The sequence below is a fragment of the Bombus pascuorum genome, chromosome 3 (assembly GCF_905332965.1).
Source record: "Bombus pascuorum chromosome 3, iyBomPasc1.1, whole genome shotgun sequence".
NCBI classification, from domain to species: Eukaryota; Metazoa; Arthropoda; class Insecta; order Hymenoptera; family Apidae; genus Bombus; species Bombus pascuorum.
This window is the reverse complement of record NC_083490.1, coordinates 5,990,398-6,015,379: the sequence shown is the minus strand read 5'-3', so window position 1 is coordinate 6,015,379 and position 24,982 is coordinate 5,990,398. Positions and strand designations below refer to the sequence as shown.

The 24,982-nt window shown below is 37.4% G+C and overlaps 2 protein-coding genes across 4 annotated transcripts in view; both read right to left on the bottom strand.

Annotated features, from left to right (window-relative positions):
- Nucleotides 1-78: 78 nt before the first annotated feature.
- Nucleotides 79-3,757, bottom strand: LOC132905192 (SET and MYND domain-containing protein 4-like). Of its 3 annotated transcripts, XM_060956223.1 has the most exons (7): nt 2,996-3,757; nt 2,135-2,663; nt 1,486-1,808; nt 1,114-1,322; nt 869-993; nt 531-740; nt 79-442 (listed from the first exon to the last, which is right to left on the bottom strand). In XM_060956223.1, exons 1-7 carry the CDS (start codon nt 3,306-3,308, stop codon nt 121-123), a joined length of 2,031 nt encoding a protein of 676 aa, XP_060812206.1. In that variant the 5' UTR covers nt 3,309-3,757; the 3' UTR covers nt 79-120. The 3 variants fall into 3 exon arrangements, with proteins under 3 accessions (XP_060812206.1, XP_060812205.1, XP_060812207.1); XM_060956222.1 differs by having other exon boundaries at nt 869-1,322; XM_060956224.1 differs by lacking the exon at nt 79-442 and having other exon boundaries at nt 597-791; nt 869-1,322.
- Nucleotides 3,758-3,908: 151 nt separating this feature from the next.
- Nucleotides 3,909-24,982, bottom strand: part of LOC132905197 (aquaporin AQPAn.G-like) — a 33,887-nt gene continuing 12,813 nt past the window's right edge. Inside the window, exons 3-5 of the mRNA XM_060956234.1 lie at nt 20,264-20,457; nt 6,897-7,040; nt 3,909-5,275 (exon numbers count right to left, since the gene is read on the bottom strand). Coding sequence (XP_060812217.1) covers nt 4,877-5,275; nt 6,897-7,040; nt 20,264-20,457 — 737 coding nt within the window. The 3' untranslated portion in view covers nt 3,909-4,876. The remainder of the gene's footprint in view (nt 5,276-6,896; nt 7,041-20,263; nt 20,458-24,982) is intronic.

Genomic DNA, 24,982 nt, shown 5'->3' with positions numbered 1-24,982 from the left:
ACATATATATATATATATATATAATATATATATATATATATATATATATATATATTGAAATTATTATACTTGGTTACATTTTCTTTGTTAAATTATTGATTTCATTGACGCAGTGAATTCTTAAATATAAGAAACGTTTCCTAAAGGAAGCATACATAATCGAACACCTTGTTGACATAGATGATAATCTCTTATGGGTAAAGCGAGGGTTTCATCTAGAAGTTTTAAAATTTCTAAATAAGATTTTAATGCTTCTTGGTGCTTCCCTTCCTCGAGGTTTCTGGAAGCAGTTCTAAAAATGGCATCTGTGTCTTGTAACGCTTTTAAACCTTTGAAAATATTAGTATTCTTGCCACATTTGGAACATCTGATCATGAACTCGTTTGTGTCTGCTTTTATAGGTAGAACGTTTCCACATTCTTTACCAGTCTCGCACTTGAATCTAAAAAAAGATTGAAATATTTCATGCCTATAATTTCGAGCCACAAAAGATCGAAGATTTGAAATAATCGTAACAAAATAAAGAATACCTTAGAATCGTTGGATCGATTTCTTCCAAAGTAGGCCAATGAGCTGTACATGCTTCACAGTTGCAATCGAACCAGTATTGTACTCTTAGTTTCCGTTTCCGTTCAGCTTCGGGAGTAGTTGTAAAAATTGGGCCATAGTTTTCGGAGATTTCCTCTCCTGCTGGAATGGTGCGAATTGCTCGTACAATCATAGTGGTACCGATAAAATACCTATGTAGCCAGTGATGATTATTTACGATTTACTATTTCATAATTACTATCCTAGTAATTAAATTATGGACGATTGTTATTATGAATTTCATTTAGATTACAGTTCGCAATCATAGCTTTCTATTTACCTGATGATACCAGGATTGCACGAATGATTAAATAGTGAAACTGTCGAGTAAACACCGCCACCAATAAATTTACTTTTAGCTTTTGCTAAAATATTGCTACCCTTTGGTACAACTAATTCCGATATCTGAGAATGAAATGTAAGTGCATAAATGCGAACAACGCACAAATATATAAAACTTTCGATTCTATACTTGATACTAGTTTTGTTGGGAAAAAATGAAAAAAGAGAAATAACATGACTTACTTCATGAGCGTTAAATTGTATTAACATTAAATTATGTAGAATTAAACTGCCTATGTATAATTCACCATCGGAGGGTATCGCTTCCGCTGAATCTGGGGTTTTAACCCATTCGGGAAAGTAAGGGCTTCGTTTTAAAAGTCTCAATAGCCAAGTAGCTATATAAGTTCTATGGAAAAGATCTTCCGATGTTCTTTCTTCCTCGTGAGTTACTGTACAAAGAGAAACATAAATGGATATTGTGCATATATTTTTCTCAACGAATATCTATTAATAAACGTATTTAATTAAAAACATCATGATATTAGATTTATTCCATCAAAAGGCGTTCTTTTCCCATTTTTGTACGACTGTAATAATCGATTAATTGATTACTTAATCCATAGATAGCTTCGAAGTCATCGTGTCGACGAGGTCGCTGTGTCGAAGTCTCGAATCTGCCCTTCGTAGCTTTAAGCTTATCTTTGAGCGTCAATAATTCTTCGAAGGGTTTCTGAACGATTGCCTTTAAAGCTAAGAAACAATTTACAGAAGTTTCCGAGAACCATAAGCTGGGTAGTATCATGCATTCGTTTTTATGAATCTCGGCATCCTTGTTTCTGCAGGGAATACTACAGTAAGCCACGAAGTTGCACGTGTCACAGCTAGTTGGTATCGGTACGAATATTTTCGTGAAACAATGATGACAATTGGTGAGTCTGCAATGAAATTATATAAGTCTTAATGTTAATCAAGTACAATTTCCAGCACCGTTTCTGTACAAGTCATTTGACAATCGAATGGAAATCTCGAATAAGGGTCTGTGGCACATTTTGGTCAATTTGGCTACAATTCCTGTCGATCGTTTTAATACACACAGTTTGCAGATGTTTGGTCAGAAGGCAAATGAACCTTGAATACAAGAAGTACTTTAGGTGTTTGAAACTTATGAAACTTAAAACGCGTTTAACGTTTTTCCAGCGTTTCTCGAAACGTGCTAAACGTGCTTGGACTCTTTTCGAGGTTTCTGTTCAATTAACCGCACCTGTATTCCGCCAACAAAACTGCACAATGTGGCTTTTCTATCACTAGAGTTTCCCCAGGTTCGATGTCTTTAGTAGCAACGGCGTGTCTACCTATGTTACCACCTTCATCCTTAATTTCAACCGCTTTGCTGCAGGAAGGATACAGAGGATTGCAGTGCTCGATCTTTAGAGTCGTCCTTTTAGGCTCCCTAATCTCTTCTTTCTGAGGAATTTTCGACGTCTTCTGTGCCAGCCGATTACCCTTGTCTATCACAGCAAGCATAAGTCTAATGTCTGCCTCGAGCTTCTGTTTCTTGTCCAACGATAGTTTCGCAGTGTCTAATGCTTGCAAAGCGTTCCTGAATGCTAGCACAGCCTCGTCGTGTCTTTTTAATCCGAGCAAACATCTAGCGCGTCTTTCTTGAATTTTATAATGCAATTCATGTGGATATCCGACGCGTAAAGCTTCTTCCGCGTCTGTTAGACCGTAGCTGTACTCTTCTAGGTGGTAAAGCGTTGCCGAACGATTCGCCAGTATAACGCCCAAGTCTGAGGAACAGTTGGCAATTGATTCGATACAAGCAAAGTAAAAGTTCACATCGAATTTACGATTATACCAAAGATTCGGGACTTTCGCTGCCTGATGTATCGCGCGATTATCAAAGCTGAGGCGAAGATCAAGTTACGTTAAATTTAAAACGCATCGACATAATTCTAACATTGTTATAAAATCGGTGTGCGATGAACTGGGCGCGTTGACAGAATAGCTTACGTAGAGATTGTGAAACGATCAATTTTACCGAAACAAATAACGCGTAGAATGTTAACGCTTCAACAGCATTAGACGAGTAGCAGCGATAGTATCAACGATCATCAATTACCTTTCCTAGGTGCTAGTAGAACCGCGTTCGAGTAAGATCCTAGCGCTTTAATGAATTCACCACGTCCAAAATACTTGTTACCAATATCCTTAAGTTTCAGAGCTTTGTCGCTGTTCTTCAGCAATTCTGCCTCTTCAGTAACTCGCACAGGCAAATTATAAATCACTGGATATCGCAGTAGGAAACGGATCCTTTCCGAATTTTCATTCAGGGCTATGAATTTTTTCATATCCTGCGGGGTAACCGCATTTTGGAGTGCCAGGAAATTTGACCGGAAGTAATCACTGACTCCGCTATCGTCCTCCCCTAACATTTTGTTCCACGCTTCCGATTAATTTTCTGTTGCACAAAATACTTTAATATGTTTCACGTACGTATATAGATAGATAGCGTTCGATTCATGTGCCTTCACTGTAACACTTGTCGCAACTTCTTCTCATGGTTTACCGTACCGTTTTTGAGAGGACAGACGTTAACTAATTACCAATTATAGGTTTAAGGAAATCTTTCGTTTCGTTCGTTTGATACGAGTAAATGATCTCGATTATTTTTCCAGTTGGTAATTTGCAATCGAATGACACGTTGCCGGTCGACGATGCTGGGACTTACTGGCATCACCCAAGCATCCAAAAACCACGTTCGTCTATTTCGGTACGTGCTATTTTTGCTGCTTCGAACCGTAGATGTGTGCGATACAACGAGGAAGCTCGATGGGAGCATGTGTAATTAGCGTGTAATTAAATCGTTTTACAAACCGAGTCCTTTGACATGAACTTGTTGAGATTAGTGTTTGAAGCGGAGCCATTAATTAAGAGTTGTACTACTTGCATAGAACATGTTTGGAATTTTATTAGATACAAATTGTTCAAGCTGCCGATGAAAGAATCGTCTAAATAAATACTTTATACAAGCATAGTGTGCAATATGAACCATGTATTTATATGTGACATCTTACAAGTAAATGCAAGTACAATATGTACAAAACCTAAACGGGGTACAAAATATATCGATACGACATGTACATGGATATCTTTGTTGTGATAAGATGAAAATCTATCGAACGAAATTGTATAGCGTTCATAATATAATACATATATGTTACTATTAAAATTATCGATTAAAGTTAAATACATTTCATAAATTATTCGGATAAATACAGATTATGTACCTAGAACATTTAGAGCGTATTAATTCTTTTCTTTTATCGTCATTAAAAATATGATAAATATTAAACAGATATACTTCATTAATTATACTATTAACAATAACAAAATCTATTCTAAACAAGATGTTGTTTAAGTTTCTCCTTCGAATAATATATATCTTTCGTAGATCATTGCATGCAAAGTACATAAGAAAAAATTAACGGAAAACGCGGTCAAATGTATTGCAAAATGATTTGCGTTTACATCGTTTAATTTCGTTGAATTTTAATTGACTTGTTTCTTGATTCTTCCTCCAACGATCGAAATGCAAAAAACTGAAACGTATAAATATACCCTGTCTCGTCAATTATAAGTAGTATCTAAAACAATGCAAGGATTTAGTTTACTAAACATCTAATTGTACTAAATACTTGTTAAAAGATTACTCAGACTATAAACAGAACGTCCATTTCTTTCTCAGTTTAAAATATTCGATCAGTCGTGTTTTGTTTTGCAAAAATACTTTATCGTCAATTTCGGATACGAATTAAACCGAACGATATCTTCTCCTATTTCTTTTTTCCTTTTTTCGTGAAAAGCACCATTTAAACTTTCTTTAATACGTCAAATGCAGTAAATTTCCATTCAGCAGATATCAACATGATTTTTGACTTGTTTCTTTCGTTTACAGGAAACAGGTCCACATCGTAAGCGATATTTACGTTCGATTCTGTTGTTAGAAGTCGTATGAAGCTTCATCGTCCATCGTTTTATGTCTGAACGCCAATTTGTACAAGGCACCGGCGATACAGGCTCCGAGGATCGGTCCGACCCAATAGATCCACAGATCGTCCCATTTACCAAGGACGATCGCAGGACCTAACGACCTAGCCGGGTTCATGCTACTTCCTGTTACAGGTACAGCAGCCATGTGAGCCACGGTGATGGTCAATCCGATCGCCAAAGGCGCCCATCCTTTTGTGTCGGTTCTCTTGGGATCTGTTACTGCATGGATAACTAGAAGTAGCAGGAATGTAACGATCGCTTCCATGAAGATGCCTTGCATTTGGTTGACCAGTAAGCCCAAATTTGTAGCTCCTAAGCCCTTATTTGCCGCTTCAACAGGGATCAACAGCTGCAAATAATTATATTCATTTTGAAGGTATTACAATATGTACTGTATATTATGATACTACTAATATATCATAACATGTACCGTATATGGCACACGGATAAATGTTGTAAGAGAATGGGCGACAGCAGCGAGTGTTTAGGCTAATGACGCGTAATGCGTACACTGTAGACTGTGGATTTTGATTTCGATGCATTTACAAGTAAAATATTCATACTTGGTTTCTATTTTTTAAATTATCCCCACAAAAATATGAAATTGCACATATAATCGCTAAACTAGTAATGTAAAAGGTATGGAGGAATGTTAGACGTAAAGAATATTAAATTAAGTTGTTTCTTCGTTTTACTCTTTATTTACTGCAAGTGGAGATCCTATTTATCTATAAACCTATCTATTTATAATTTATAATCTATGGATCATTTTTAAGACATCCTCAGCAATAATAATTTGAACCGTTTCAATCGTCTTGGATAATTTTATAAATATACTTCGAATACGAATATAGATTTATTATATTTAATTTACATAAATATAGATATTACAAATTTCCTTTTAGAAATTCCAGTGGATCCTTCGTGAACAGCTTGTCAACTTACCGCGATCTTTCGCGGGTTTCGTTTCGTTTCGTTGGGGCATATATACTAAAATGACGATCGACGATCAGTTAAAAGAATGATTCGATGCTGTTTCGATCACGTCAATTAGTACTGTTAGCATGGGACATTATGTCAAAGCCGAAAAAGGTAACTATACTCGTTCCTCAATTGTAGAGTTTTTATTGGATAATTATAGCCGCGGTTCTTTCAATGGGTTCTGGTTTTCGACAACTACATACAGTCCAGCAACTGTAATTGTGGGCTTAATGGCTATCACATTGCATTATATAATTTAATGCGACAGTATTTCAGATATAAGCACGTCCTAACAGTTATGCTTTATCCTAGTTTAAAGAAAGAAACTTATTTACTGCTGGCCATTATTTAAAGAACAAAAGTATGCAAAAAATACACGGGAAAGTATAATATCGATAAAATTGTTGTACATTTATTTTGAAAGATCTGTCGATGAATTTGTTTCTTTTCTCATACTTAATATTTTAATATATTACGTTTTGAAAAGTAATCAAATATTGTATTCGATTGCGAATCGTGAGATATAGATCTACGAATTGTAAGGTATATACCAACAAAGGCTAATCATCGAAATTGACGGCTATGCATGTCTATATGAATTAACTGTCACGAATGGATCAGGCATAATGCATACCTGTAATTTCTTTGAGTCGTTATTTTCTGATGTAACGAATGTCGGCAAACAAATGATAAAACCTTGACCTTTAAATTAAAACGACGTTTTAATTAAAATCAGGCGACTAAAAAGCTTTGTTGGATAATTACAGGACAAAAAACAATTCTCAGGCTGTATCTATATTTGTGATATACACACGTGCAACTTAAAAACAGGTTTAAAAAATAAAGATTAAAGAATTATTTGGTAGGCTATAATACTGCTTGTAATGAGAATTCAATCAACGGTAAAAGTGCTAATTAGTAATAACGATTGGTTATCGGTTGAATAAAAAATTCAAAGTCGTTTCTTTAGGAATTTTTGTTGATTTTACCTTTAAAATTCCTGAACCTGCGATTGCTCCGCAACACTGACAAACTATGTAACAAATGGTCTTTAGAAAGCTGCAATTCCCGCTTACTAAAAGTCCCATAGATACCGCTGGATTCACGTGACATCCTGAAATCGGACCTAATACCTGCAACAAAAAGAATATGCGTTTGAATAAGCCATTGTAAACTATAGTAATATATTTTAGAGTTAGAAGTTCAGGTAACTTCCTGTAGATCTATGACAGATTCGGCAAATATTTACAAAAAATCTAGTGATATTTCGCAAAGGGGCAAAGTGTTCTAGCTTGTTATCAGATTTCTAAGCAACCGTGTACACTTGAATGATTCACTCGAGTAGTTCTAGAAACAGGTAACACGCGTGCACATGTTACGTGAAAAGATAATACGTCCGTGCTCTGAAATCTGTCCGTCAAAGTAACCGCGTTTATCTTCGCAAGAAATTCCTTAATTCTAATTCAAATTTCACAATTTCTGGAGCATGGCCGACCAGCGTACATACAGTCGACACATACAGTCAGCCACGAAAGTCTACGTACGCCTATCGAATTTCGTGTATCTGACTCTCCAAAGAAACTGAAAACACACTTTGACGCGATATTATTTATATTTATATATGAACGCGATCATTAATGTATTTCCGCAAGAAATTACAAAAATTCAAACATTTAACTCGGAAAAATCTTAAGATAAAATTACATGAGAAATTACAAAACCTTTGATTTCATCGATGCCAAGGAGATACCGGGCCATTATTGATGATTACGCAGGGAGGTGGAGGCTGCAAGATATTGATATAATAAGTCTAAGTTATTTTCGTAACAGTGTATTTTATATCTTTTTAATCCTTTTTTGTTTTTTTTTTTCTAGTAAAGATGAACCTGAATAAATTCTGTTACATTCGAATAATATCTGTTTTAACGTATCGAGACAATTATGTAATAAATTTTTGATTATAATTCTATACTTGGGGGATATATGTAGACTTTCGCGACTGACTGTATGCATACTCGCGGTGAAATCAAAGTGCTATCGTCGGATCCATGACCACTTTTACAAAATGTTGGTTTGGAAGCTGAGGTCATCGAGGAATCGTCAGAAATTCGAAGAATGATCGTGTGATGGGAATTACGATTGTAAATCTGAATTTTGTATCAAAAAGCGGGCCATTTTCGAGGCGCAACCGTGTCGCTTCGAGCCCTTGAAACCGCGTGTGTGACTCTGTATATCTTGCATGGCAACAGTCGCCCTTAATTCACGTTGCAAACTCGAGGCAATAAATGCGCGCGTATGCGTGTTCCTTTGTAAGTAGTATAAATGACGAACGAGTTTAAGAAAGATTGACGTAATGCGATTGATTTGTACGTCCTTTTTTGCAGCGCAAAGTATACAATCCTCTTTGGCGCGAATAGTCGGAGAAATTGATTCATAAACGTGCCGATGAGACGAAATGAAACTCATTTATTATCGATAGAACGATATACATATAAGTATATTAAGAATTCAACAAATATAATTAGAAGATGGATATAATTAGAATAATAATTAGAAATATAATTAGAACAATCGGTATTGATAAGATATGTCTTTGGTATCGATACAAAAATATTTATCGAGAAACTATGAACGTTGCGTATTTATGTTAACCAAATTAGTAAAGATTTTCCTGTATATAAATGGCTTCCTTATTTCTTACGAGCAAATATCAAAGTATGATGCGTCGTAGATGAGCCGGGAGAGTAAGAGCAAATACGTCGCAGACTCTGCGACGACAGTCAGCCTGCCGGAAATGTTTGTGGCGGTATCGTGACAGAAACCAGTTGGAAGAAGCTGAGATTCCGAACGAAATCGAGTAGTGAGAAAATAAGTTACAAGAGGAAAGACTGAGACAGATGAAAGACGCTAGTTGGAGAGTCAATTTACAAAGAAGGAAAAGATTCTCGCGCGATCCTCCTCTCCAAAGATTGATCGCGTGCTTCGGTAGAACATGAAAATAAACTTGACAAATATTCTCGAATGCTCGGTTTATAAAAATTCAGCTTTTTTTAATGACCCCTAATCTACAAGTCTATAAGGCGAAAAGGTGCGACGGAACAAGGTAATAAAAGATAATAAAATTGTCTATTTTTTCGGTTCTTTTTACATAATTAAAGAGAAAACGAGAGGAAGAGTAGAACTCGAAGAAAAGATAGCAGATCGGAACATTAAAAACATAAAACGATCCTTTCTTTTTGTATTTTAAACTTGTACCGTGATTACACGATATATTTGTGATTCTTCGGATTTCAATCGTGTCGTTTGATACTCGCATTGTCTCGCGTCCCGATGTTTTGCGAACATAGCCAGTTTGCTTCTTCAGGAACAAAACGTAATGCATTAACAACGTAATGCATGTTATTAAAAAAATGATAGATAGTTAGTACAGAGAGTAAGGAAATTTAAACAGGGCACAATAGAAAGAAAGGGGTGGGTGGTTCGATTTGAGTCCAGTAAAATCGGGATGGCGGTGGACATTGGCGCGGCGCGGAGCGGCACGGCCCAGTTCTCATGCACGTCGACAAGGTCTCCGTTCGCCCCGGGCGATCGGTACACATGCGCCGACGAGTTGCTGCGATTACGTAACTCATCTTCTCCGACCTTACGCTCTTCTCCTTTTCTTGCTCTTGTTCCTCTTCTTCTTCTTCTTCTTCTTTTTCTTTATCTTTTTCTTCTTCTTCATCTTCTTCTTCTTCTTCTTGTTCGTTTCGATCCGGTTATTCGCTGTGCCTTTTATCGACGTTGTCGCGAGGATAGCAGCCACGTTGTTCATTCGGCATAAATTGTCCGAATGCGCGGTGCTTCGAGCAAAGATCAAACGGCGAGATATCGACTAATTGATTTTATTAATTACAGGATGGAGCGCAGGCGACGCGTGGCTCTCATTTAATCGAAACGCGAGTGGTCGAGCTCGCGGGAACGCCATGTAATTACCAAGAACGAAGGGTTTGTCGCTTTAAAAGGTCGTGTTCCAATACGCTTTTGTAGAAATTAATTTCACGTCCCCGAGGAACAGAGGCCTTGTGCCGAATGAAAAATGTCCTATTTTAATTAATACGCGGCTCATCGTGGCTGGACAACAAGCGCGAGGTGACGTTCGTAGACACGCGAACCTACAAAGGGGAAAGTGTTGCTTCAACTTTTCATCGAGCACCGGTGCGTCCTTCGTCCAACGCTGCACTCGGTTGTTCCAAGAAGAGCAATAAACGAACTTCGGCTTTTATTCGGCAGCTCCCGCCTCGATAAAACTTTTCATATATGTACGTCCTCTTTTCCTCCTTTTTTTCTCTTCTTATACCTTCTCGACGTCTTCTGATTCTTGGTGTGCACGGGCCGCGCGACCCGCTTATCTCGCATTAATCTTGAATTATTAATTCTGCAGAACGTCTAGATATCGTAGACTTACGATGGGATTTACCGGTGGCGAAACAACGTTCGAGAAACGAGCACACGCGAAAAATTGTGAACTTCGAAGGCTCGTGAGATGCTGAAACCAGGTTGACGCACCGCGCCGGCTTCTTTCGTTCGCACATGGATTGTTACGAAGATACAAGGAAACTTCGGCTTTATTAAGTTCTTCTTTAATAATAAATCTCGTTTTTCAGATAAATAGTCTCGGCATGTATTCGGCGTTCTTGTTGATGTCGGTGGATTGAAAATTGAAAGATGTTCGTCAAGTAAAATACGAGGAAATCGTCTCTAAACGATATATGTAATCCGTTCAACTGTTTAGACGAGATAAAAAGATTCTACATCATTGAGATTCGTGACCCACGTAGTGATCTACGACCCACAGCCCGAGGATACGTTGGTCGAGCGTTCGCGGATTTGCCTCGGCTCTCGTTCTCTTAAATAAATTACGGTACATAGAAATCCACCGTAATGTCATGAGTGTCGCATTTAACTGTAACTACCAGCTGTATTCGATCGATCATATGTTTCAGACGCGTAAACACGTAATTTGTACGTGTCTTGAATATTAATCCGATCATTAACGAAGCACGTTTCAACAGATTTCTTTCGAGTTTGAACGCTATAACCTCTGATCTTGTACTTCTTTTTTGCTATTCGTAAGAAGTTCTATTTGCGTCAGATCTTCTTGTCAGAACGTGAAACTTTTATCGCGTTCAGCTTGTTGAATACGATCAACGTACATACAGATTCGAACACATCGTTTAATCACCGTATTATTCATTCATAGTAAACGTTAATTATAACAATTATTTCGTACGATTGAACCGATATTAATAATCAAATTACAAGCAGAGTAAGTACGACGCGAAGATTTTGCGAGCTACGAGTCAGCCGATTGTCACGTTCGATGAAACAATTGTAAAATTGCAAGAATTATTTTTAAAACGACGATCTATAACCTGTCGATTTGTCGTTCGCGAATCCGTCGATGTTATTAATTACTAAATTATTGTGCAAGAGATTCCAGGTTTTCGCACGAGAAACTAACTCGTACTTCGTAAAATTCACAGAGTATGACGGTGGTCTTGCCCGCATAATTAGGGTGCACGACTTGCACACGAGCTGCAAGGTTTATGTACGATCATGCGGGACAATGATCTTTCACTCTTGGATCACGTTGCACAACAGCTCGAGACGAGGGAGCGGTCTCTCTCATAGGCCTCCGAAAAGACCTCCAGCAAGATGACTCTAATATTTGCCGAAGGATATATGTAAAGCTGTTACGACAAGATCGATTTTATCGCGAATTTCAAACGAAACAAGGAATCACGTACGTATCACGATTATCCTCTCGTACAAAGCATTCTATGTTTTCTTTTTTTCTGCATTCTTAATAGAATCATCCAAAAGATTCAAGAGTCCAGATCTAGAAATTAGTCTATGTAAGTTCCTACGTGACGAATCTGGACATCTGTAAGACGTTTGGTTTACCAGACACATAACGATAAACGTGTCACAAATCATAGACTGTTGCAGTTAGCTAATTATACCGTCGTAAAAGAAGCGTTGTCTTTTACGCAAACGAAAAGAACTGAAAATTGGTAGTAATTAATTTCAATCATTGTGCTGCAATTCTTTCAAAATGCCCACGCAACAAAGTTGCAAAATTCAAGGGGGCACAACGAATTCTACGTAAAATTATCGTCCTGCATGAACGTTCGTTAAATTTCTCTGTTTTACTGGAGGCGTTGCTTAAACCATAGTCGATTCTACTGTCTTGGACAGAAGCGTGCTTATTAATTTGCGGTCTGTCGCACGCGTGTCACGCATCGCATAGCAGTTCTATGATATCGTTAAGAAATGGCTTTAAAGGATTATCAACGTGTTCCCGCAACGTACATGGGACATCGTATGGCGCAGGTAGATGAACGATATACGAGGTATCTAAAACGTGACAAACGATAGCTCGTGATGATGGTCTGCTGTTCGCCAAGGAGTGTACGCCTCGAATTACGCAAGTGAAATATCGCTTATCTGATGCACGCGTGATGACGTTACCTGGGATAGTTGTTGCAGGTGTTACGCGTTATGTGTCTCTTTTCGTTTCACCTGACGTGACAGTGTGTAAACATTTCTTATACTCCGGATGGCGAATAACGCCATTTCATTTTTTTTACAGCTCTATGTACATGCAGCGTAAAGAACAATATTGCCTTGCGGTCTGACCGCGAATGGGCATAGACTTATTAGGCATTTTCTATCTGAAATGGCACTCCAAATTAACTCACGAAGTTCTACTTGTTCATACGAAACTACAGCATTCTGTTTGAATACGCTTTAACAACAGTGACAAAATATTATAGTTTTTGATATATTACTTACACAAACGAATTTTCCTATAGTTTTTCTATACAGTAATATCGATCTTTCAGAAAACGCAAAATTCGTTCGTCGATGTAATTCTTTTATCTCTATTATTTATTTCTCGAGATATTTTAAAAGATATGTCTTCAACCCTAAAGTTTGGGTGCCGTTCTCACGCTCGAGATGCGAGTCATTGCCGGCAAGAGAAAATACGCGACGAATATTTTTGGGTAGCCTATGAGTCTGTAAAGTTTGATCAAGATCGGTGTATTACGGTTGTGACGTTTCTCGCGAGACCGACGAATTTAAACAATCTTTCAGAGAAATAACGAAATTGTATTTTCTGGAGGTATTCGAGTAATTTTTGGGAAAATGCAGATCGTGATAAAATCACGAACGGCTCCGTAAAAGCATGCAGATCCGCTGAAAACGCGAAAATGATTTCAGCATAGAGCATTAATCATAAGTGGGCACTTACTTTGTCCATAACAGGGTACGCTTCTCGCACGCGTATCGTCGCGATGGAAGATTAATAAGTAGCGTTTTTCTCAACATTTGTCGTCAATGACGATTCATTATCAAGCAGAACAAATCGAATTTAACCGTTTCGTCTCGGATTTTTACCATACGCCTCGAGTTGTCTCACTAATTGCACGACTCGTAAAGCTCGAAGCAAATGTGCAAAGCTGCGTCGAGATCGTATCCCGTGGAATCATCCTCGACATTTTTCATTCTACGCTTCGCAACATGATTATGCAATGTTAACGTCTTCTTCTTTGACAACTCCTCGTTCGTTTGCGACAAATGGCGCATAATGCAGGGCGGGAAACGTATGATTTGCATTGAAATTATCGCCGACACCTTCGACGTTCGTACCTTATTTTTTTCTTCCTTTTCGCTCGTTCTTTTTCGGACCTTTCTTATTGTCAAACGTACGCATCACGTAAAAAGAAAAGAAAGGAATTTATTTAAATTTACGTATGTAAATGCGCAAGAAAGAAAGATACGATAGCTACACTACGCCCTATGTATCGAAAATGCTCGCTTCGTCTCTTTCAGTCAGCGTGACTCACTGTACCCATTCCACGTCCCACAATGTGAGAATCGTGATAATTGCCAGCGTCGAAATATCGCGTTCCCTTTCGATTCGCTAAGCCGAAGGACTAATTGACAAACCAAAGTCAGGCAAAAAATCGAAGAAAGCCAAGAGCAAACAGAAAGATCACGACCGCCCGAGCAGAGGAAGATCGAACGTAAAAGTAAACCCAACCGAAAATGAAATTATGTAAATAACAATTACGAAACCGAAGGAATGTACCGACTAAATATGTATAACGCGTCGGGCAACGATAACGAACGAATGAAAATAGCTGTGACAGTGAAGGTGGTAAGTCTGACCCATGAGTTCATCATATTGATATGTTTATTTGCGTACTTTTCTTTCGCGTAATACCGATGTAATGTACAGCGATCTGTAATGACCTACGTGTTTGTGGATTTCTTTTTTAGCATCATGCGAACAGCTGAACGTGCAGTCGAAACACTGCTACAATGTTGTAATTTACGTGGCAAATAAACATTTTATAAGAAACAAATGTGGTAGAGTGATAGGTTCTTGAATTACTCTATCACGAATTCAAATCTCTCACGATCAATAAATTATTTTTTCCCCCTTTTGTAACTTGTTTTCCGCGGTCCTTTTATTTTGTAATATTTTCCTTCACCTTTTTGTTAATCTTTTTCCTTATCTTTAAATTTACTGTCGTTTCGTTACGTTATATAAATACAATGTACAGGATGATGCATATCGTAGAAACACGAAAAACACAAGTATCTTCAACAAAATATTATCACATTATCAGGCAGACATACTTGGTCAATATCTAATTATCTTCTTTGCATCTTCTCTGATTCATAATTTGCCGCTGGTTTGTGAAACTTTCGTTGACTTTTGTGAATTTGACAATAGGAAATACAACGTGGCGGAATAATTTCTACGGTTCATGTACGACCTCCATCGTCGTGTATAAAAATGTTATTAAAGCGAGCAACGTTCGTTTGTCCGTCCCATGAACACAGAATTAATAGAAATTTATCGTGTCCACGACATAGACTGATCACTTTTAATATCTTCTCAAATAACAAATATTGACGAAAATGGCAAAATATGATTCATCGGGAAAAATATTATGAAAATCGATGACCCAACGACTGTGACCTTTCCTCGCGAGATAACGAGCGACGAAGTAAAATACATGGAGGAACGACACAGAGGATTATAAATAGGCGTATCTGCAGCGTGCAGGCTGTCGGAAAATAAAGTATTAAAAGAGACAGAACAAGAGCCACATTAGTCCGATCGGAGGTTCGAGGCGAGTCAGCGGTCTCGAGTAGGTTGTCGGAGCCTTCGGGGCAGAATTGCACCATCCAGAGAGTTAGATCCCCTTGGGCGAATCAGCGGCCTTATTTACCCTTCTACCAACGTGCCGGCGGCTTTCTGAGATCAACCAACGTCACGTGTAAAACGGAATACACGCGTGTGCATACGTAACGCGTATGCGTAAAAGGCGTTGCACACGCGCCAGACTCTGCGTATAAAAATATTTTTGCCTTTTTGTACCGCCTAACTGTTAGCTCGGTTGTATGACATTTTTATACCACCTGGAGAAACTTACATCTGGTTAGAAGGAAACTGGACGCGTACTTGTACCTGTTAATCTAATAACAAATAGTGATTTCTTCGTGTCGATATACAGTGGCTACAAGAAATATTCGTACACCATTGTGTTTGTTATAGCGCGTGTACATATTAATTACTTAGATTCAGGTATGTGAAATTTCGTACCATTTTTAGTATAATACCTTCGCGTGGCTACAAAAATTACATAAATAAAAAATTATATAAGTGCGAAAGTACAAATATAAATTTGGAGCCATCGTAGATTTTTTCGTACTATAATCACGTGTTATTTGGCAATAGCGATAGTCGATGCATATTTGTCATTAGATATTTATACGACTTTACATTGCTGACAATGAGAGCATAGGCAATAAAGGACGTACATAGGTAATGCGTGTTAATGTTTCAAATTTATATAAATTATATTTATACGCGGCCAAGTCGTGAATATAATTGTGATAAATGATCGCAGAATGGAAACTGATTGGTTGAGGTATAAAATGTTCCACGATGTAATTTAATATAATTTAACTTCATTAAAAAGTTGCCACACTCTTTACGTTTATAAATTTATAAAAATGAGTATTTGAAGTGTATATCACTTTTTCTTTCGCATAATGGAAAAATGAAGCAAAAACGAATGTACGAGATTGTATATATTAAAGTACCCTTAAAGCGTTCGATTAATGTCGTTTATACCTTGCCGTTTACCCGTTCGCTTCCACTTACTCGTTAACGTCGCAAGAGTAAACGCAGACGAGTAAATACCGACAGACCTCGACTACCTGAACTAAGGATGGTCTAACCGCAAAATACTTCAAAGTATCCACTAGTCCGATCGTCGTTCCGTACTGTAGCACAGGAACGTCAGAAGATAAAGAAGAAGAGACTGAATTGATAATTCGATCGGCGAGTGATTCGCTAGCTTAGCTCGAGTTACGTCGCATTACGTTCCCAAGTAAAACAAGTCGGAAAGAAATATTTGGAAAAGTGGAAAAAGATTTTTCGAAGTGCTTTTAAACGTATGTATCTAGACTGCGAGTTTTTATGCATCCGTAGGAAATTTGAAAATACAAAATTGCACAGAATGCACGTTATATGAAAGGATATACGAAATATATTATATGAAAGTATCAGTGCTTTTTTTTAATATTTCATAGATAAAATAATTCTCTAGTCAGGTTTTGCTCGTTTAAGTTAAATTCTCACAAATACGAATTTACAGAAAAATCCGCAGTCTCTGTTTCTTTAGACAGTATGAAATTTTGAGTTTGTTACAAGTCATCCGTCTGAGATTATACGTTTGGTGTATCGTATTTCTAAATTACGACTGAAAGTGTATTTTTAAATGACAAAATATACGTCCAATAGACACTGTACAGTAGACGATGTACAGTTCCTTCGTTGAATAGATTCTTAAAAGGAACACGCCGAACGACATTCGATCGATCTAAATTTATCATTCTTTCTGAACGAACCATTATAGACTCGATTATTATGTAATATAGACTCACGGTTACGCGAACTAGCTTTATTCTAAATCCTCGTAATGACAGATCTCGCAGAGAACTCGATGTCAGTCATTGAGACGCATGCTCGCTTGATTTGTTTCTTGCTTAAATGATCTTTTTCTTTCTTTCTTTTTATTTCTTTTTTTTTTTGAAATGTTAATGAATGTGGAGTAAGGTTCGGTTTGCGTGTGGTTGGACGCGCGTGTTCGCGGGAAAGAGAGCCTGTTCGTTTGTAGTTCATGCCTTCCGGTGAAGATCGAGCCGGAGAAGGAGAAAGAGACAGGCAGTCTGGTTGCTAAACGTTTCAGAAAGGAATCGAATTCGCAGATTACTGATTTCGTGGACCCAGCTGCTTCCCACGTGTTCAACCTACCTACGCCTAGTTCAACGATTACGCTAACACACCAGGTTTATCTCTCGTCGATGCTTCATAGAATTATTGATATTTTTAATACGTTCGCTATCACGGTGACCACCGATGATCCAGGTCACTAAATTTTTTAGAATGATTAAGATAAGATAAATTCCACTATATTTTTTCATGGACAACAAATTTCACGGACTAAATTTTCAAGAATGTGAATGATTTAGACAACATTGTCAAAAGAAAGCAGGCAAATAGTATTTCGCAAAAATTAAATGTTACGATGTGGTATATTTTAATCTATCGCGGATCCTAAAAAAAAAAAATATATGAAATTTGCACGGCAATCAACCTGTTCATGTACCATTCATGTACCACATATTACAATTTTTGAACTTTTATTATGTTTTATGAAAAATTTGCTTGTCGTCTCTACCAGATTGAACGAATTCATTTCAATTCGGAGCAGATTGCGACGAGTATAGTCTAGTTTTACATCGTCGATTTTTGTGTACCATATTTATCTTAGATTTTATCGTTACAATTATCACTCAGAGGGAAACTAAATTACAGAAATTAGCGATAACGTTTCATTTTTCGAGCACGAGAGATTCTCATTGCAGAATTCAATTTGAAAAATGAGAAATATTCGGATATCGAGGGACGGGTCAGAGATGCGTGAAATTTATCGTCGAATTGTCTTTGCTGGTATGGAGATTGAAACGAGTTGCGAAAGTTGGCATTGAGCAGAGAGGAAAATAATGTTCCGAAAGAGAAAATAAGTCACGTTTAAAAAAGATTTACTTCGTTTAATGGCACATGTTACGATAAAATGTTGCTCGCCGGGTTGTTCGCTTCGGTACTTTACGCTTCAACTTCTCTACTCTGCTGTCTGCTACTTGCAACCAACGTCTGACCTATTTTTTTCTCCAGTCGATCAACAATAAGCGTTACACTTTTTCGGAACAAACGATAAATTGCCAGTGGAAAGATGTCTAGAGAATTCTCAGGAAATATTCTCATTAAATTATTAGCTTTCTTTCGTGATGAAAATCAGACAAATATACGAGAGATTTGAACGCGTTGGTTTTCGAACATTCAACCTTTTTACGCGAAACTTCTTAAGTAATTCTTGTGGGAAGAGATCGTACGAGGAACGAAGTTGCAAAAAGTTGTGAAAAGAATTGTAGTTGTTATCATTGATTGATGCAGATGCGTGTAATAAAAATAAAAAGAATCGATTAAATCTAAAAATTTATGGTGCAATATAATTTACAAGATGGAAATAAAAATAAAGAGTGGTTCGATAATATTGCATAATAACGATTTATGTACTTCATAAACACCTATTTTTACGAGAAAATACATGATTAAAATTTCTTAATAAAAAGTAATCCGCACGGTGATTATTATTTGGCTTCTCATAAGCGAATTTTATTAAAAAAAAAAAAATAAAAAAAGAAATATGTATGTAATATGAACAGAAAGTAAATATTTAACGCGATCTTTTTTCAGATCGAATCTCTTAATTATACTTGTACATATCCAATTATTGAGCCATTTTAGCTTTTACCTCAAATATTATCTTACTTTCTGGGTTAATCGATAAAGAGATTTTAACGAAAGCTTATTACATACTGCGATATAATTTTTCGCCAGTCTTTGATCTCGACGTTCAATTGAATTGATCTCAGGGATCATTTACTTTCACGAAGAATCTCTACCGTTTTATCTGGAATAATATTAAAACTTTGAAAAGATCTGTTCTTTTCGCCCAAAAACAGTTCCTAACGATTGGCAAACTCGTAAAAGTGTTTTAAAGCCAAATGAAAAATACGATCATGAAATCTCAAGAATTCAACTAATTCTTGATAATTTGTAAAACGGTACGATCGATTTAACAGAAAACGAAATACGAAATCGATCGTAAAACTTTAAGACCTTGCCTGATCGCTTTCGATTTCAACGATGAATAATTTGCACGTGCGGACTTATCGACCAAACAAATTAATTCTCAATTTGCTAATCGACTGAAAAAAAAAAAAAAAAAAAAATGAAGCATCGCGTACGAATGAACGAACGATAGTGAGAGCAATGGAAACGGTCCGTTCGTCAAACCTCACCTGGCGTGACGTTTTAGTAAGGTGAATGGAGTCCCCCCTTTCTTTTTCTTCCCCACCATCGTGTGCTCCAAGTACATGATTCTTATGGGACGAGTGAAGAACACGATTACTTTTGTCCATTCAATGAAATCAGATAAATGCGAGGTGGCAAACGATTTATCACGTGAGTAATACTCACCACGAGGAAAACTCGAGAGCGCGTGGGCTGCCGAAATTTCGGCAAATCATTATTTATCTTTCTTCGTATTAATCAATTTATGCGAAAGTTTCAAATATTTTATTGTTTTGCATTTTATAAGTAAACGACGGAACAAAGTAAAGGAGAGATGTCTTAAAACCATGATAAGACGCGGGGAGGTTCGAAAGAATTTTAAATCTCTTTGGTAAAATTACTTATTTTATCAGATAAATCGAATTATTACCGTTTCATAAGATAAACATTTTCATCGAAAAAATTGTTAGATCTTATCAAATTGTTCTACGTTTCAGAAGCCAAATTACCTTGCTAAACTTGTGTTCATATCGAGCAAATCTTCTTATCAACGACTTTGATAATTAGCAAGATTATCAGCGCTGAAAAACGTGAAATATTTTGTCTTAACATAATGGACTAAGTTACTCCGGCTATTTATTTTCCTTCGTTACTTAAAAGTGCGCCTCTACCAATCTTACTTGTCGATCTTCCGAAAATATTCGATATTTTTTATACCATTGCGCGTAATTGAAGGCGAAATCATGAAACGAAAGTTATATCACGGCTCTCGGTGCGGTAACAGTTAATTTCGTTTGTCGAGTCGGTCGGAGCTCGTTATTTTTCCTAGTAGAACATTAATAATTGTGTATCGAACACGTGACTTACGTGAGCTAAGCTGGCGACAGCCAGACCAAAGGTGAACGCGATGTGTACCACCGTCGGAGGATTGTCCGCGGTCCACGTGATACAGGATGCACAGCCGATCAGCACCAGAAGAAACGTTCCCAAGGTTTCGGCGAACAGCTTCAACAGAAACTCGAACTTCATCACCTCTTCGAGGCCGACGAAATCTTTCACGCCTGGACAGAACGAACAAGAAGAACAAGAAAATAACGTGTGACCATTCGGATTACATCGTCGAGCAACATTTTTGCATTCTCGATGTAACATTTTGTTGGTAATTAAATAACGCATGAAAAGACATGGAAGACGTTTCTCACTGTCCGTCTTTATTGAAACGTCAAATCTCGTAGTGTATTCAACAAATGAGCGCGAACACAAGCGAATATTCGTCATTGTCGGTGTCGTCTTTTTAAGCATACGTTACGATGATTGTTATCTTTAACAAAAGAAATCCCGTCTTCTTGTCCGCTGGTGTATCGATCATTCAAATACAAGTATGAATTCATTATGCCGACGTTTTTGTACTTGTTTGCTTTCCTTTCTTTCTTTTCGTTACCTTTCTGTTCTTTCTTTCTTTTTTCTTTTCTTTTTTTTTTTTTTTTGTTAACGGAGAGGGGAGAGTAATTATGCAACAGAAGTCAATGAGACAGATGACGCAAAGCTGCTGCGTTCTATAAAACAAAGGGAAAGGTGTAAACAGAATGCGCGAAAATTTTTCAGTGGGGCGACATTGTTGAAATTCTGTTTTTGCGATTATCGTTGGACGAATATTATGTTGAGCTAAAAGCTATTACGATCGCAACACACGCTAAATTGTCATTACGTAATTGACATAATGGATACCACGACATAATGATACCGCGATTTCATATAAAGAAACCTAATTATATTCTAAGGTAACTGTACGTACTGCAATTTGCATTTAAAAAACTGCAAAGACATTTGTCGCTTTTGGAGTTCCATTTTACATTATAAACATTACCATTATCACGTTGTAAGTAAAAATAAAAACGCACGAATGCATATGTTTCGCCGGTAAAATAACGAAAAGAAAGTACGTGCAATAAAAGCAAGGAAAATGGCAGTGGCGAGAAAATTTTCTTACACATCGACGGTATCAAAATTTGCAAAAAATAAGGACCGATTAAAATTCCTTCGTAACGATCAGCGTATCCTGAAACGACACAAATGTTTCCCGTGTAATTTATTATTTATCATCGAACCAACGAAATCAATTTATTATTGAACCAACAGACGGAGATATCGCCCATATGCGTGCGAACTATCGGCATAGTTGGAAACACTATCCAGAAGCGCACATTTATCAAAGAATCATTGACGATCGTAAGAAAATGTATTTTCTTCTACGATCATCGTGTACATTGCTCGTCTTACTAATAAGAATTTAAATTTATCGCGAATCATATACCGAAATAGATGAAGTTGGAGTGTAAATTGTGCAATCTAATCCTTTCTGATAGAGCGATAGATCTTTCTGATTCATGTAATCTATTCAATTAACTATTGCTATTATTCCTTTAGAAACAAATGGCGAATGGAAAGAGATATACACCAGCGCGTTACGTTGTAATTCACACAGCGATTAGATTTTATCTTAAAACAATGACGATAGATTGATAGCACGGTATCAATTTTAACACGCTACGAAATTTTGTCGACGCGCATCAAAGTAGCTTTTCGTTTCGCCGATTCGAAATTCTATATCGATACTCTGTCGATATTACATAGATTATGTAAATTTTGAAGCTTTTCGAACACGTGCGCGTTACGCATACTCGCGATATCGCGTTCTGTCGTATCCCATAATTTTAATAATTTCGACGCGTGACTAGTGCTCGATTCGCCATCGCTTTTCTAAGATGTTGATAAACGACATACCTTTCCAACCCTTGCCCATTTTCCTCTCGATATCGCAGGCAAGACGGTCGAACAAAGAAGCAACAGCGTCCTCCCTTCGATCTACAACCCCGGTTCTCGTTCTTCACAACAAACGAACGTCAGCAGCGGATTGTTCTCTCATCGGAAGCTAGCTACCATTTCCCGAGAATATCGATCACCGATCACCGGTCACAAGAAACAATCTTTCCCTCTCTCTCTCTCTCCCTCTCCCAACCTTTCTCTCCCCCTCGTCTAAAGACAAAGGATCCTTTCGAAATAAGAAGACAATGGTAACAACTTATCACCTCGATCGCCGGCCACGATTATCGCGGTGTTTTATCCGGCGTAACGGAAAACTCGAACACGGTAGAAAAGCGTGGCAGAAGGATCGAAGACGAGGGTTCCGTGGCTTAATGAAGCGAAGCGGAAGGAAAGACGAGAATAAAAAAAAAAGAGAAAAATGTCTGTTTCACGGTGGTGGCACACTGGTTCGCGATGTTCGACGGTACACCACGTGGAGTCTCTGGGCTATTGAGTCTGCGGAGCGCGGGTTTCGCCTTCATATATCGCTGTTCTCCACTGCTGTCCTCCCCCCAATCGACACGCGGATCCCTCCTTTCTCACCTCCTCCACCTCCAGTCTGTTGATCATCGTAGCCCCACTCAAAAACTCATTCAAAACGAAATCCGTATCTGTTTCGCATCGTATGGTCCTGCGGGCCAGGATGCCTGCGATCGCGAGGCGTAGTCTCGCACTTTGTATCCTTGACATGTCGCAGGTTAATGTATCCACGCACGCGCTCCTCTAACCGATCGTGCCGATTTTAACGCTACCAACCTTTCCAGCCAACCAACGGAACCAACACAGATTCGACGGACAAGATGTTGTAATTACCACGAGGCGGTCCGATGTAACTACATTTACCACGGATGTAATTACGTTACTGGTCATCGTACAGGCTGTTGTCTTTTGTAACGTAATTCGAATCTTAGGCGACGTAGAAGGATCCACGATCTCGCGATCGCGTTGTGGGGAATGGCCGATGCGCAATTTAATTTCGCGGAGGCGTAGATATCAGTAGCTCGTGTTAGGGAGACCAAACTGGAGCCAGAAGAAACGGATACTATATTGGATAACGAATTCCTTGCAATTTTCGTGAATTAGATTAAATAGAAAATTGGCGAAGATTATCATTAGACCGCGGTTTTTATGAAATTCGAAAGTATAAAAGCGATGAAACGTAAATAATATGCTAATATAAAATATAATACTTATTATAATATTTAACAAATAGGATGATTATCTGTTTGGATTCCGCCTTTTTAAATGATATTCCTGAGAATACTATTTTGCATAAATATCCGCCGTTTAATTATCATCGTCGTAGCGAAATAGATGAGAAACGTTAAATGGGATTATTGATATGAATTTGAGAATTTGATATGCAATTAACTACCTAGATATACGAGAGTGGTGTATTTATGCATGATAGGTGTGTTATATGATACGATCATCATGGCAGGGACGTGATTATGTTCTCAGTTTTTAGTACTTTGGTATTTTTCACTGCAACTGATATTCTTACTTTACATTGAACTTATTTTCTGTCATTTATATCCATCTTTGTCGGTGGTACAACGTATCAACATGCTTGAATATACTTTAGGAAAAGTAATTATAGACGTATTGCAATGTACATTTTCTTATTTCAAAGAATTCAATGTCGCGCCTGCGTTACTTAGATAAGTTATCACAATTATAAACTTAACTACTGGTATATTTTACGTATTCCAACGACGCACTGTTGTATCAGAGTAAATTAAAGTCTACTGGATGAGATCCGAAATATTCTATGTGAAAAACAAATAATTTGAACAAGAACGTTCTAAGATTTCATATATGCGTCTGTATGTAAAATCAAATTAACCTCGTAATTTTATATTACTATATTTTGCATCCATTCGACTATACCGTAATTCTTTCTAAACTTATGCCGATTGTAACTTATTTGGCAATTGGAACATTATAAAACAGCTTGATTCGGATAACGTTCTTTTAATACACCATAAAACGCACAGTCATGAACAACTGAAAAGATACCTCGTCCGTGTGAATGTTAAACCGTCGGAAGATCGATGTTGAATAACACATTACGTTATGAATTGCAAATAAGCAATATTTAAGATATTTTATAGTTACGTTGCGATGTAAATTCTATAAGTATAAACTAAGATGGAAAATTTCTCGTACAGAATTTACGTAAAAATATGTTTTTCACCTGTCGTATATGTCTGTATTAATGAAACATACTTATACAAACGTGTACGCACATAAATAATCGTACGACGACTAACATTCGTCTTTGTTCTTAAACTTTTAGCTTTAATTAAAATATTCATTGAAATATGCGTTATTGTCAAAGGATTTGCAACACCACGTTCAATCGGGATATCGTTTCAAATTGTAATTGTATCGTCCAATTTTATATATATAAAATGTATAAAATGTATAAATTCCAAGATACAGATATCGCATCGAATTTTTTGCTTTACACCCTGTACGTTTGTAAATCTGCGTTCTGTTTGTAAGTCGTCGGACATTCCTTCGTCCGTTCCTTTCATCGTACTTTTTCTGCCTCTCATCCGACTGATTCGTTCGTGTTCTTACATAATCCCTGTTGGGTTTAGTTTTTAAGCTAGTGGAAGGTGATCGAGCAGATCGTAGCTCGCAGTTTCGCGAGAATCGCGCGAAACGATCTTCCTTCGGCTTTGTTATAGCTACGCGTCACATAAAATATATATC

Coding starts and splice junctions, on each gene's coding strand:
- LOC132905192 (XM_060956222.1), bottom strand. CDS start 3,308: ATGTTAGGGGAGGACGATAGCGGAGTCAGTGATTACTTCCGGTCAAAT. Junction 2,664..2,995: donor TCTACTAGCACCTAGGAAAG/GTAATTGATGAT, acceptor ACTGTTCCTCAG/ACTTGGGCGTTATACTGGCG. Junction 443..530: donor ATCGATCCAACGATTCTAAG/GTATTCTTTATT, acceptor ATCTTTTTTTAG/ATTCAAGTGCGAGACTGGTA.